This window comes from Jatropha curcas, unplaced genomic scaffold, assembly GCF_041381405.1.
Source record: "Jatropha curcas cultivar XTBG-Jc1 unplaced genomic scaffold, XTBG_Jcur_1.0 HiC_scaffold_104_pilon, whole genome shotgun sequence".
NCBI classification, from domain to species: domain Eukaryota; kingdom Viridiplantae; phylum Streptophyta; class Magnoliopsida; order Malpighiales; family Euphorbiaceae; genus Jatropha; species Jatropha curcas.
Genome location: NW_028322358.1, coordinates 1 through 15,634, shown reverse-complemented (window position 1 = coordinate 15,634; position 15,634 = coordinate 1). Strand labels below are relative to the sequence as shown.

General features: G+C 30.9%; 1 protein-coding gene and 1 non-coding gene across 3 annotated transcripts; both read left to right on the top strand.

Moving 5' to 3' along the window:
- The first annotated feature begins 445 nt into the window (after positions 1 to 445).
- LOC149492129 (small nucleolar RNA R71) lies at positions 446 to 551 on the top strand. Its single transcript, XR_016319124.1, has one exon. It is a non-coding gene; the product is annotated as a small nucleolar RNA R71 (small nucleolar RNA).
- Positions 552 to 3,334: 2,783 nt separating this feature from the next.
- LOC105650891 (bifunctional desaturase/conjugase FADX) lies at positions 3,335 to 8,166 on the top strand. 2 transcript variants are annotated; one of them, XM_089716858.1, is made up of 3 exons: positions 3,335 to 3,541; positions 6,703 to 6,714; positions 6,803 to 8,166. In XM_089716858.1, the coding sequence occupies exon 3, from the start codon at positions 6,807 to 6,809 to the stop codon at positions 7,968 to 7,970; it is 1,164 nt and encodes a 387-aa protein (XP_089572984.1). In that variant the 5' UTR covers positions 3,335 to 3,541; positions 6,703 to 6,714; positions 6,803 to 6,806; the 3' UTR covers positions 7,971 to 8,166. The 2 variants fall into 2 exon arrangements, with proteins under 2 accessions (XP_089572984.1, XP_012093240.3); XM_012237850.4 differs by lacking the exon at positions 6,703 to 6,714 and having other exon boundaries at positions 3,337 to 3,541; positions 6,790 to 8,166.
- The last annotated feature ends 7,468 nt before the right edge of the window (positions 8,167 to 15,634 follow it).

Sequence of the window (15,634 nt, the reverse complement as noted above, 5' to 3'; positions counted from 1 at the left end):
GTTAGGGTGATTTCTCAACCTATTATCATAGGAGTTGGAGTATGGGTAACTCTTCCTTCCTTGATTCATCACATAGTTTACTTGTTCCAAGGTTTGCGGATTCAAAGAGTCTATCATGCATTCTCCAATCCCATGTTGCCCATTACACCTGTCACAAAGTTGCATAATAGAATTGACAGGATTAGTAGTCAATAAGTCCAATTTTCTTACCATATTATCTACTTTGGCATTGATTGCTGTAGTGGCATCTATTTCATAGACTCCTGCAGTCTTCTTCCTTTCAAAGTTGCTTTGATAATGGCTATTGCTTGCCATCTCTTCTATCAAGTCATATGCCTCATCAATCTCTTTTCTTTCAAAAGATCCACCTACAACTGCATCTAGAGTGATTTTAATGTTAGGAGATAATGCATTATAGAAAGTTTGTACTTGTAACCATTTAGGCAAACTGTGATGTGGGCACTTTCTCAATAAGTCCTTGAATCTTTCCCAAGCTTCGTACAAACTTCTTGATTATGGTGGACAAAGGTCATTATCTCATTGCGCAGTTTTGTGGTCTTTGAAGATGGAAAGAATTTTGCTAAAAACTTTTGGGTTAATTCCTCCCATGTGGTAAAACTTCCAGCAGGACATGATTGTAACCAAGATCGTGCTTTGTCCCTAAGAGTGAAAGGGAAGAGTCTTAGTTTTATGGCATCTACGGAAACACCATTTTCTTTGAAAGTATCGCAAATTTTCAGGAAATTTGCGATATGAGCGTTAGGATCTTCACTAGGTAAACCTCCATATTGAATTGAGGTGGAAAGCATTTGGATAATTGCAGGTTTTAATTTCAAAATTATTAGCTTCCACCCAAGGTCTTGTGATACTTGAGGTTGTCCCATTAAGAGTAGGTATGGTGTAGTCTCGCAAGGTACGGACCGGATGTTGAGGTGGAGGTCTATTTTTGGGTTGACTTCGTCACCCATGTCTGCTTGTTGTTCGGGTTTGCTTTCACGTGTTCTTCTAGGAGCATTGTTCTTACGACAAGTCTTTTCAATTTCTGGATCAAAGACTAGGGGTTCAGTCCTACCTGACCTTCTTTGCATAAACACCTGAAATAATTCTTAAAAAAAAATTAAATAAAACAGAAAAGCAAATGTCTAAATTAATAATAGGGTAATTAGTATTGATATTGATAATGCCAATCCCCGGCAACGGCGCTAAAAACTTGATAGTGATTTTTCGCAAGTATACGAATCGTAGCAAGTTATATAAAGTAAGTAGAGTATCGTCTTCTCAGGGATCGTATATCAAGTATTAAAATTGTGTTAACATATTATTATTTAAACGGCAATAATAGAGATCTATTGTAAGAAAAGTAAATTCTAAAAATAAGACAGAAATATCAAGCAACAATATTCAGATGAAAAGAAATCAAGGATGTAAAACTACTAGGGATTTTGATTTCACTTAACTTTATCCAATTTATTTTATTACTTTGTTAATCAATGTTAATTGTTCAAGTAGGGAAAACAACCCTAAAATCACTAACAAGCTCTCCCGATGTATTGTTAGCTATTCTAACCCGGTCTAATTACCTATCTTCCAATAGTACAATCAAACATGAATTAAATCATTAAGTTTTGTGGTTTGTTTTGTGAATTCATAACCTAAGGTTATTAACTTATGAAAACCCTCATGAGTCAAATCACATAGCTTCTGCATCAAGTTATTATTCTCATGTAATTTATTACCATATTCATATCAAAAACCCTTCTCCCGATAGTGATTAATGAAATAAATCAATCCATGGGAGAAACTCTGCCTGGAACCATTAAGTGCAATAATAAATTATACTTTGAACAAAGAAAAACAAATCTAATTTTTATAAATTGGAGAAGAATTTAAGCTACATCAAATACCTAGTACGAGTATTTAGTTCGATATAGTAATTAAATAAAACTCAATAATACTTGAATAAAATTTCATAATTAATATGAATAATGAAAAGTAAAACAAAATTAAGAGTTTAGAAATAAAAATTAGGCGACAGATACGTGGACGGCTTCCTTGAATCTTAGCCTAAATCTTGAATGCTTGAAGTCATTGAGAGAGAGAGAAACTATGTAGAAAAAAATAGAACAAGAGATGATTCTACACTGAATGGCTCCTCTCTTTATATAGACCTCCTGGAAGAAAATCCGACTCCATTTAGGAAATAGAATCCTTATTAAGTACGAAATCTTTTTTGGAGATCACAAACTGTTTAGGCTTGGATTTTTTCTCAATTAGGACTCTTCCATCTTCTTAAATAGGTTTAGATCTTGATTTGCAAGTTAGGAAAATATCTGAGGTGGGCCCATGTAAGTTATAGAGACTGGCTTGCATTTTTAATTCAAGACAGCATTATATTCGTAGCACGGGCGTGCTCCATAGCATGGCTTGGGCGTGCTAGAGACTGAGTTCTATGAATGATCTAGCACGGGCCGTGCTCTGCAACACGTCCAGAGAAGTATTTGTAGCACGGGCGCTCTTCATAGCACGGTCAGGGCGTGCTAAGCTCTGACTTTCCAAGATAAAATGCATCACGGGCGTGCTTATGCAAGCACGCCCTGAGGTCCTTTTAGGCACGGGCGTGCCAGATAGCACGAGCTAGCCGTGCTAGAGTCTGAGTCTCCACTTGATTTTCCTTAAGTTTAGCGCGAGCGTGCTAATATGCACAGGCTGGGAGTGTCAGAGCCTGAGTGTTTTGCTTTGTATGCTCTTTTCTGTGCCAAAATCCTGCAAATTTCTTTAAGATTAAGTGGATTATGATCCAAGGGAGTTTTGAACAAAAAAATATAATAAAACGAAGTACAAATTAGTTAAAGTGATTAAAATTACTAAAATTTCAAATAAAACTATATTAAAAATACTGTAAAAATGACACCTATCAATTTCAAATTTTAAGTCAACATTTTAATGTTTTTTTTTTGTCATTTTAATTTTAATAGCTAATCAAATATTTATTTTTATCGAACACATTTACTTTAAACTACTACGTAAACACGTAACAGCTAATAATTAATATCTAATAGTTAAAAGCTAATATTGACCTACGTACCCATAACGTCCAACCACTCCAAAGCAATTCTACTTTTTTTTTTATAGAAAAATAAATGCTGAAGTTGAAGGAAAGGGCAGCGAGGGCCCCACATTGACAGCCACACGAAATTACAGCCATTCCTTTAAGTAAAAAAAAAAATCAATCAAAATGGTAATACAATGCAATTGTTTTGATGTGTCAATAAATTTAATATCACGTTAACACGTTTCATCGACTGCAAGAAGTCATGTCTATGCGTACTGTTGAGAATCTCGTTTAGAGTGCTTTAAATATGGGCTTCGTGCAAAGCAGATTACACATGCCCACAGCATAGACACGTAAGAAAGAGCCATAGACAGATATAGGGAGAGAAAAAGCACTTCCCCTGCAAGAAGTGCTTTTGAGGGAGAAGTAGAAGCGTTTCTCTGCAACAAGTGCTTTTCGAAGAGCAAACATATCTGGGATAATCTTCAGGTACTTATTATTTTTAAATATGTAATTGTTTTGGTTTACTCTAATCTCCTGTTGTTGATAGGCAGATCTCAGATTATTTTTACTTAAATTTTTCAACAATTAGATTTTCTTGCCGGTGCATGCAATGTGGAACTCCACTACCATTATAAATTTAATATTATAAGGGTAATGAGCTAAATAGTGATATTACAATATATTTAAGGGATTAAATAGTAAATATGATAAAGTATTTAACTAAAATTGCAGTTTTTGGACCGGAAGTGGCCTAAATTTCAAGGACTAATAAGTCAATTTATTAAATTAGAGGAATAAAATTGTAATTTTGATCAAATTTAAGAGACTAAAGTGAAGGAATTAATAATAAATTACTCCGAGTCTCTAAAGTTTGACTATAATTGTTATTTAGTCTTTATATGTTGACTAAATAATTAGTCTTTTACATTTTTTTTTTTTGATTATTTGATCATTTGATCATTTACAATTTAATATAAAGTTCCTATTTGGTTCTTCGTATGTTTAGCCTTTTATTTAATGGTGAAAATACGAAAGGACTAAATAGTTTAATAGATTCAAAAATTAGGAGTGATTAAGTTGTTTAGTTAAAATACATGGTCAAATAGTAATTGAGATCAAATTTTAGGGACTAAATAGTAATTCTCCCATGAATTAATAAAGAATGTGAATAAATAAATATTGAAAATTGAGGAAAAAGAAACATGGTATCCTTAGAAAATTGCATATTTATCCCTATTTTTTTAAAATAAATAAATTATTTCAAGAAAATAATGATTTCCTTAAAAAAAATTGTTTGGAGTATTTTCAACTACATTTTAGTAGATATTTTTTATATTCCAAACTCAAACCATTTCAACATAAATCATTTATTAAGTATAATTTTTTTCAAAATTTTTCTTTTTAATTTTTGCGTTGACAAATTTTTTTAATTTTTTATTTTGGCCTCCCTAAATTTTGAAAATTTTCTCCTAAGTTTGATATCTACCGGCTGCCTCCTTGCGTGCTCCTTACGACTTTGCGTGGAATTAATATGCAAGCTATTAGACATTTTCGTTGACTTGAAAATCATTTGAAGGACGGTGAGCAGTTCTATCTATGAGAAAACACTTGCTAGGTACGTGACATCTTAGACGAATTTCAGGTTATATAAGCAATAACGTAAAAGTAACGTATACGAGAAAAAATAAATTTTAGACTGATAAGTCATGATTTGGGCTATGAGGTGGTTTTAGTTCGAAAATAAATCTGTGCAGGCTAAGTTTAAAGTAGACAATATATTTTGCCAAAACAAATATATTTAATTTAATATAGTGGTGGATCTATTAATGAAGAAAAAAAGTAAAAAAAAAAAAAGAAGTATAAACAAAACATGCTTACAATTTTTTTTAATTAGTTAGAAAAGGTTTAATAATTTGTTTCTTAGTTATTATAATTAGGGATAAGGTGAAAGTAATTATGTAAATGCAATTTATTTTTAAATTTTTTAGAAGAAGGTTTAGCAATTAATAAAATGACCTTGTTAAGAACAACTTGTTTTGGATCAAACGTTTTTTTTTTTTTAGTTTTAATTTAACTTTTTTCCTACTTTATGTGCATAAATAAAAATAACACAACAGAGGTGCCTCCAGGGCTGAGTAAAGAAGGCATAAAAAATTAATTCAAATACTATGTTACTGAAAAACAGTCAAAACGCTAAAAGCTATTTAAAAAGTTATCGTCAAACACAACCTTAAGTTACAAGGGTAATCTTTACATGAAAGTGAGTACCAACAAATTTTTCTAAAACTAGCCTTTCTTAATTTTTAATAAGCCTATGCTAAAGTATATTAATGTTTTCTGTAGTCTTATTTGTTCATTCATTTTCAAGTTAGAGGTAAAGACGGAAAGTTGCATTCTGAATAAGCCATTTTTGCCTCATTTGATTTTGAAAAGTATCGTTCCTTGTCAATGTTAATAATTAGTTGGGCATGACAAATCGGGAAATGCATAGAAAAAAAACTTTTTCAATTGTAGACAAAAGTTAATTATGGCATTCACCTTCCCATCAATGATATTAAATATAATACTACATGGGATTTTTTTTTTTTTTTTTTTGAGAATATATATATATGGGATTTTGGAAGTGAATAGATGTATGAAAAATCAACTAGGTGGACTTGAATTCTATATCTTGGGTCCACAAACTGTGATGGAACTGAGCTTCTAATATTCAAGGGTGAAAATGAATTGAAGAGTCAAAGGTTTTACAAAATTAATATTTCATCTCTATTGTTTGGAGAAACTATTGCGAGGTCCCTGAGTTTTGGTTTTGTTAAACTATTCACCCCTTCCATCAGTGCTATTTTTGTTGTTAAATATCCTATTTTGGTCATATCACATTAATATTTAACATACCAATCATCAGGAACTTCACAGTAATTTTTCAAACACAAAATTTCAGTTAAATCTTTATGGACTTTATAGTAATTTATGCTAATTTTAAACATTCTTGGGGAGGAGGGGTAAAAGTAAATAATTGATTTAATTTAAATATACAATAAGAGAATTTCAAAAATATTATTGGAGGGAGATTACCACCTACTCTAGGCATCTGCCGTTGCTCATCAGGATCTCATCTGGTGTTACTTTCATCAATGCAAATATCTTGCCCCCATATTTTTGTTATGGAAATTTTGGTCCCATTACAATTATTAGATAAATTTGTTGTATAATTGTGAAACTTATATGTTGGGGATATCACATACAAATGATAGATTTTCTTTTTTTTTTTTAATTATTCTTTTTTGGAGGTTTAATTAGTTTGGGATACAAAATAAGAAGCAGTTCACCTATAAAACAAACTGACGAAAGTAAGAATTTTTAAAAATTGTTCCTTCCTCTTCTCAAAAATAAATAAATAAATAAATAAATGTTCCTTCCATGATCATTAGGTAAATGGAAAATACTTGTCTAGACTAGTTTTTTTTTTTTTTTTTTTTTTTTTTTTCATATGTGGACCAAGTCTGGATAAGTAAATCCTAAACTAGGGGGTAGTTTGTTGCTGTTTTTATTTGTGCCTTTTTTTTTTTTTTTTTAATAACAGCATTTCAGTTATAACTAGAAAAAGCTAACTTCAATCCAATTAATGTTTAATAATGAATCTGCAGAGAAGCTTAACAGTTAATAACAGCATTTCAGTTATAACTAGAAAAAGCTAACTTCAATCCAATTAATGTTTAATAATGAATCTGCAGAGAAGCTTAACAGAACAATGGGAGCCGGTGGCCAAAAAACTGCTGTCCTCGTCAGCAGTAAGTTCAAGGAAATGGAAACCAACAGACGCCTGAAGCGAGTTCCACACACAAAACCTCCATTCACTCTTGGCCAAATCAAACAAGCCATCCCATCCCATTGCTTTAAACGCTCCCTTCTCCGCTCTTTCTCCTACCTTGTTTATGACCTCTCTTTAAGCTCTCTCTTCTACTACATTGCCGCTAGCTACTTCCATCTTCTCCCTTCTCCGATCTCCTACATTGCTTGGCCCATCTACTGGACTCTCCAGGGCTGCACTCTCACTGGTGTTTGGGTCATTGCTCATGAATGCGGCCACCATGCTTTTAGTGACTATCAATGGGTTGATGACACTGTTGGCCTAATTCTCCACTCTTCACTTCTTGTTCCTTATTTTTCATGGAAAATTAGCCATCGTCGCCATCACTCCAACACCGGTTCCATTGAACGTGATGAGGTCTTTGTCCCCAAATTCAAGTCTAGAATCCCTTGGTATTCCCAGTACCTCAATAATCCACTAGGCCGAGCTTTAGCCCTCGCAGCCACACTCACGGTCGGCTGGCCGTTGTACTTAGCCTTCAATGTCTCTGGACGACCTTATAATCGGTTTGCTTGTCACTTTGATCCTTCTGGACCTATATATTCTGATAGAGAAAGGCTTCAGATTTACATTTCTGACATTGGGATTTTCGCTGCAACTTATGTGCTCTATCAGATTGCCATGGCAAAAGGGTTAGCTTGGCTGATATCTATTTATGGGATACCATTGCTTATTGTTAATGCTTTTCTTGTGACAATCACATATTTGCAGCACACTCACCCTGCATTGCCACACTATGACTCGTCCGAATGGGATTGGCTCCGGGGAGCTTTGTCGACAGTGGATAGAGATTATGGGGTGTTGAATAAGGTTTTCCATAATATTACAGACACTCATGTAACCCACCATCTCTTCTCTACAATGCCTCATTATCATGCAATGGAGGCCACTAAAGCAATCAAGCCTATATTGGGCGAGTATTATCAGTTTGATGGCACTCCGATTCTTATGGCGCTCTGGAGGGAGGCCAAGGAGTGCCTGTTTGTCGAGCCAGAAGAGGGAGGTCCCAACCGAGGAGTTCTCTGGTATGGAAATAAGTATTAAGAGCTATAATATGTGGTTTGGCCTTCAGAGAAGTTAATTAGAATAACTATGCAGAGAGTGTGAATGTAGTATAGATGTTAGTAATGGAGAAGAAAAACTATATGCGTAGTAGCTTTCTTTACGGGAAAGTGGTGTTTGAGTTATGTCTGTTTATGGAACTCTACAACTTGAATTAAGTCGTTTAGTTTTTAAATCATCGTTTGCTCTTTGTTTTTTAATTTCTTATATATATTGAATTAAGTCGATGTTATTGGTACAATGAAATATATAAAAAGTTATTAATAAAGCGTTAACCTCAATTCTCGTAAGAGTAAGAACATGAAAAACTTTTATACTTTATGGTCCGAGAGAATTATATATATACACACACTATAATTAATTAATTATATAATGTTATATGCCAGGAAAATGTTTCGATCTATATCTCTCTCCATTCGATATTATTTCTCTCCTTTTTGTTGTTTTTCTAAAAATTTTAATATATTAAATATCTATATATTTATATAATATATAAAAGCATGATAGTTTGCTTTATATGGAAACTAAATATAAAGAGCACAATTTGTCACTAGGATGGCTGTTAGAATTCTAACACAATTTGTCACTTGATAGTATTTTGAATTATAGAATGACAAATGTTAGAATTCTAACACAATTTAACATAATTGTAAGAATTGTAAGAACATCAGTTGTTTTATATTTTCAGATAATTCTTATCAAGATAATAACTATAAAAAAAAGATTATCTCTAGCATTTAATATATTAATCTAAATTTATTCCTTCTTACAAAACAATTAATAAGTAATCCACACACTTAAAAAAGTGTGTATAAACAATATATAAACAATTTAAAAAATATAAATTGAAACGTACAGGATACGATACTTTTTAAAAAAGTAAGACATCCTGACGCTTAGGACACACTAAATAAGTAATACATTAATATTTTCAATAAATAAATAATTATTTATAATAAATCATAAATATAAACAAAAACAATGAATTTCTCATTTCAACAACACAAAAACAAAATTTTAAAAAAAAAACTTCATTTTTTTGATAATAAAAAAAGTCTTGATTGATTAACTTGGTGTATAAAATAGTCTTATATACCAGGAGTTAAGTTGCACGAACACAGGACACGAGATACAGGAACATATGGATACAATAATTTTTAAAAGTAAAACATCCACACGCTTAGAATATACTACACTAAATAAGTAATATACTAATATTTCAAATAAATAAATAATCATTTATAATAATTATAAACATAAAATAAAAAAAACTTAATTTCTTATTTCAATGACACAAAAACAAATTAAAAAAAAAACACTTCATTTTTTACTGGTAATAAAAAAAATCATGGTTGATTAGTTTGGTGTATTGAGTAGTTCCATACACCAGGAGCTAGGTTGCACATACACGAGACACAAAATACAGGAACGTATAGATACGATAATGTTTAAAAACGTAGGCATTCATATGCTTAGAACACATTACACTAAATAAGTAACACATTAATATTTTAAATAAATAAATAATCATTTATACTAAATCATAAACATAAAACAAAAAAAATACTTAATTTCTTATTTCAACGACACAAAAATAATTTAAAAAAAACACTTCATGTTTTATTGGTAATAAAAAAAAATTCTTGGTTAGCTTGGTATATGGAGTAGTATCATATGTCAGGAGCTAGGTTGCATGGACACGTGACACGAGATACGAAAAATTATGAGATACGATAATTTTTAAAATTGTAAGACATCCTCACGCATAGAACACACTATATTAAATACATAATACATTAACATTTCAAATAAATAAACAATCTTTATAATAAATCATGACAAAAAATACTTAATTTCTTATTTCAATGACACAAAAATAAATTAAAAAAACTTCATCTTTATTGGTAATAAGAAAAATCTTTGTTGATTAGTTTGGTGTATGGAGTAGTCTCATATACTAGGAGCTGAGTTACACGGACACGGGAATATACAGGATACATTAATTTTTTAAAAATATAAAACATCCACACGCTTAGGAGACATCATACTAAATAAGTAATACATTAATATTTCAAATAAATAAACAATCATTTATAATAAATTACAAATATAAAATAAATGAAAACTTAATTTCTTATTTCAATGACAAAAAAAAATTTAAAAAAAAAACTTCATTTTTTATTTATAATAAAAAAATACCTTGATTGATTAGCTTGGTGTATGGAGTAGTATCATATACCAGGAGCTAAGTTGTACGGACACAAGATATGAGATACAGGAATATACAGGATATAATAATTTTTAAAAAAAAGTAGAACATCCACACACTTAGGACACACCACACTAAGTAAGTAATATATTAATATTTTAAATAAATAAATAATCATTTATAATAAATTATAAATATAAAATAAAAAAAATTAATTTCTTATTTCAATAACACAAACAAATTAAAAAAATACTTCATTTTTATTAGTAATAAATAAAATCTTGTTTGATTAGTTTAGTATATGGAGTAGTCTCATATACCAAGAGTTAGGTTGCACGGACACAGTACACAATAAATGAAAATGTATAAGATACGATAATTTTTAAAAAAGCAAGACATCCACACGCTTAGGACACGTTACACTAAATCAGTAATACATTAATATTTCAAATAAATAAACAATTATTTATAATAAATCATAAATATAAAATAAAAAAATACTTAATTTCTTTTTTCAATATAATTAATTAAATTCTTAAAATTATTATCACTATTGCAAAATACATTAATAGTGTGTATGCATTTTTTTTAATGTAGGTCATACCATGTATGACTTTTGCTGTTGCATACCTTATGAAACGCTTCGCAGGATAATTAAGACATACCATGTATGACTTTTGCTGTTGCATACCTTATGAAACGCTTCGCAGGATAATTAAGAAGACATATCTTAGCATTGAAACTTTTCAGTATATTTCAATGAGAGATAATTTATTATTTTATTTTATAGTTTTACTATTTTTGAATGATGTTATAAAAGATTATTTCATCCTTTAATACTGTTTCGCGCATTGTCGGGGTTCTACCACTAGTAATATATAAAAGCAGAGAAATCTATCTTAAATGTAAATCTCTCAAATTGCCCAGTGTAAGGAGAGTAGTTATTTAGTATAATTGTATGAAAATCAATTGTAGTGATAGTAATTGTAAAAAGATAAATAGTTTTATATTTTCAGATAATGCTATATGGGAAGAAAAAAGAAAAAAAAATAAACTGATATTAAAAAGCAAAAACTATTTATTTGGAAATAAGGAAGCAATATAAGGGAAATGAATTTCAATAATTGTCTTTTCAAATGAGAAGGAAAAAAATTATAAAATAAATTTGTAAAAGAAACTCAGTCTTTTTAATGATTGATTTCATTGCCTCGGCCCTCTTTACCTTCTCATTGTAATTAATTTTATTTTTCTTTTGTATCCAAAAAATAAGTAACATAAGTTTTTTTCTGAAAATAATTTAGTTCCTTCTTTTTTTTTTTTAAAAATTTAGCTTCGGAAAATGTAAACTATTTATTTGGAAATAAGGAAGGAGTAAAAGGGAAATAATTCCGATAGTTTTCTCTTCAAATTAGAAGGAAAATAAAAAAAGTATAAAAATAAATTTGTAGAGAAAAATTAATTTTATTTTTCTTTTATATCCAAAAAAATAAGTAATATAAGTTTTTTCTGAAAAAATTTAGTTCCTTCTTATTTTTTCTTAAATTTAGTTATGAAAAATGTCAGTATTCAATGAATTGGTCAGGCCTAATTTTTTTATTCCCTGTTCATTTGTTTCTTAATCCAATAAACTCACCCTCCTGTTAGAATTATGCTGATGAAAATTGATAATTGAAAGAATTGGCTTTTAATCCCAACTCTTTATTTCTTCTTCTATTAATTTTATTTTTCTTTTATATCCAAAAAAAAGTAGCATAAATTTTTTCCGAAAAATTATTGAGTTCCTTTCTTATTTTTTCTGATCTTTAATTAATAAAAAGGCACAAAAATAAATTAAAAAAAACATATCATTTTTTCTTGGTAATAAAAAAAAAAATCTTAGTTGATTAGCTTGGTGTATGGAGTAATCTCATATACCAGGAGCTAAGTTGCATAGATATAGGACAGGAGATACGGGAACGTAAGTGATACGACAGTTTTTAAAAAAGTAGGGCATCCACACGCTTAGAGCACATTACACCAAATAAGTATAATACATTAATATTTCAAATAAGTAAACAATCGTTTATAATAAATCATAAACATAAAATAAAAAATACTTAATTTCTTATTTCAATATGATTAGTTAAATTCTCAAAATTATTATTACCATTGAAAAATATATTAGTAGTATGTCCGCATTTTGTGATGTAGGTCTATTAGGGGTGTCAAATGAGTCATGACACGCAAACATGATTCGCCTAACATGTGAAGTAAATGGGTTAGGATTGAGGTTAAATTGGTTCGTGTCATAAATGTAACATCCCTTCCCGGTCCACCCGTTAACCGAATGAACCGAGCCGAGACGCTACAATCTGGTTGAACTTATATCCTGTCATGCTGATATCATCCTGTATGCTAAATATGAATATAAAATACTCCCAATTAAACTTCAAACTTCAATATCTACCACTAATCATCATAACACACCAACACTTTATATATATAGTCATAACTGTTAAATCCTCAATAGCATTTAATATCCAGCAATTAATTGCATTCATGATCTATATCAAGTCTTCATGACCTAATCATACCCACATAGTAAATATTTCAATCATTTCATAAGTATTATTCTTATCTCCAACTACTTACACCAAAATAATTACATGCTTCACTTATATTTACAATCACATAGCTCTAACAAATGTAATAATTATACATGCCATAAATCTTAATACATGCCATAAATCTTAATTATACAACTCTCAATCTACTGTGACCGAATTAGTCACTTCTTTTTGATAGTACTCTTCAAGTCTTCAAGTAGCAACCACGATCTTCAACCTACGCGTGATAAAAATCGACGCGCTGAGTATAAAACTCAGTGGTGCTCATAATTCACATACTTAACAAAATGTGATGACAACTAACTTAAACTACACATTTCATAAAATCATTGATAATCTTAGAATCATTAAATTTCAACATAAATGTATCTTTATAGTGAAGAATAAACTTCTAATGCACAACATAAATAATTTAGTTCAAATTATCTCATAACTCCTTTACATGAACCTTTAATCACACATTATGATACTATCATTGTGTTGTATGAATGAAATCAATAAACATATAAGAATACATAACAGTATATGTTCATTGTCTTACTTGCTATTCATTATGTTGTATGACTTATGCACTTTTAGTCACATCATATAAGTTATGATTAATAACATCTCATGACTGTATGGCTCCTTAAAGATTCAATAAAGAAACTTGTAAGCATATATAGCATTATACTTTCATGATCTTACCTGATGTTCTTTATGCTGTATGAATTCTGCAACTTTGATTAAACTCAGTGAATATCACAATGAATAAAGAAACATATAAGCCCATACATATGTAGAAATAAACATGTACTCACATATGGAATGTAAGCACACATATCATGATACTTTCATTTTACCTTGATGATCTTTCTTGTTGTTTAGTATACTGTACGATTCATGCAATGTTATGTCAAGATATCTGTATGGCTCCATAAGGTTATAGTGAAACCGAAGTGATAAGAAAAACTGTATGAAACTGTATGCTTGGCTGCTATGGCCTATATAATCATATCCACTCAACGGCCTGTAGCCGGAGTACCAAACTGTATGGGGTGCAGATCTACTATTCTATGTCGCGACATAGCCTTATCTACGTGGTTTCTACCTAACCTCAATGGAGCATATTAATGGAATGACAATAGATAAAACAAAAGCATAGTAACTGTGTCATAATTTGCATGCTTGTGTCATGTTATTTCACATGCTTGTGTCATAAAATTAACTGCTTCATCATTTCATAAAATTTACTGCTTACCTGTATGCTGATAGCCTCGCCAAGCGGGCAACTTGTGTCATGTTAGTTTCACACCATTTGCATGCTTGCATTTTGTGTTTATACATGTGTTCATGTTGTCTTTTTGCTTTAAAATGATTGAAGACATACAAGTTGAGAAAAGGAATACAATTGCATAGACTTCATAACTTCATACACCATTTCACTCATTTCACAATTGCATAGAATACAATTACAAGTTGTGTTTACCTCATTTCACATCATTTGCATGCTTGCATGTTGTTTTGATGCATGTTCTAATGTTGTCTTTTTGTTTTAAAATGATTGGAGGCATACAAGTTGAGCAAAGGAATACAATTGCATTGAAAATGAAGTCCAAAAGAGCATCAGAACACAATTCGCGAGCGCGCCATGCAAAGTCGCGAGCGCGAGAAGTGCAAAATGAGAGTCAGAGAGTTTCCAGGCACAATTCGCGAGCGCGCAAATGAAATTCGCGAGCGCGCGTCGTGTTTTCCAGCCTGCGCAGTCTATACTATTTTGGTCATATCTCTCAATTTACAACTCCGATTTGGGTGATTCAAAAGCCCATGTAAAGCTAACACATAGAGGAACAAATAACGCTTCTATGAAACTTCCTAATTCCATCATTAAATGGGGTAAAAATCAAGGTGAAGTTACTAGTAACTTTTCCAGCAAAACTTGTTTCAGCATGAACTCAATCTCTACTTCATTTATTCATTTCATCTCATGCTTTTTCACCATTTTCAGTCATCTTACTCAATATTAAGCAACATATCTTCTCATTATCAACACACCACACAATTTATCATGCAAGGAAATGAATTAAACTAAAAGAGATAGCACACCTTCACTTAACAAGCTTGGAATCTTCTTCTTAGCCTCCTTTTCCCTTTGAGCTTACTTCATCTCTGAATAAGAATTCTTATGAATACTCTAAAAATATCACCAAATGATTCAAGTATGAAATTCAAGAAGGTTTACTTACTTGGATAGAATAGAAGTTGAATTACTGCTTGAATCCCATTAAAATCTTCACTACCATTAAAAGTGATGGAGAAAGGAAAGTGGAAGAGGAAAGTAGAGGAAGAAGATGAAGATAAGGATGAAGAAATGAAAATGAAATGGAATTCACGGGTTCATCTCCAAATATCATGATTTTATGTGAAAATTACCAAATGGTACCTCAAGTGTCAAAATGGTACAACTCAATACCTCAACTTTATACTTTAGTGCAAGCAAGTCCTAATCCTTATACTTTGATCTTTTGTTTCCTTCAAGTAAGTCCACTTCTTTTCCTTATTTCAGTTACATCCCATTCTACCCCACTCTGGACTCTAATGGCTTGAACCGGGTTTGGATCAGCCCGACTCGACTCTAAGCAACGACTCGATTCAATAGAAAAATGGAACGTTACAAAATGAGTCACCCATTTATGACACGAATATAAATGTGTCGTGTCGTTGGTTGACACGCGGGTTAGACAAGTGACCGAGTTTATTTAAGAGTAAGGAGGTAATTTTAGTGTTCGATAGAAATACGACAAAAATTAATGTAAAAATAATAGAAAAATAGAGAGAGAAAAAAGGGAGAA

Excerpts from the sequence above, each read along its gene's own strand:
- LOC105650891 (XM_089716858.1), top strand. The coding sequence starts at position 6,807 with ATGGGAGCCGGTGGCCAAAAAACTGCTGTCCTCGTCAGCAGTAAGTTC.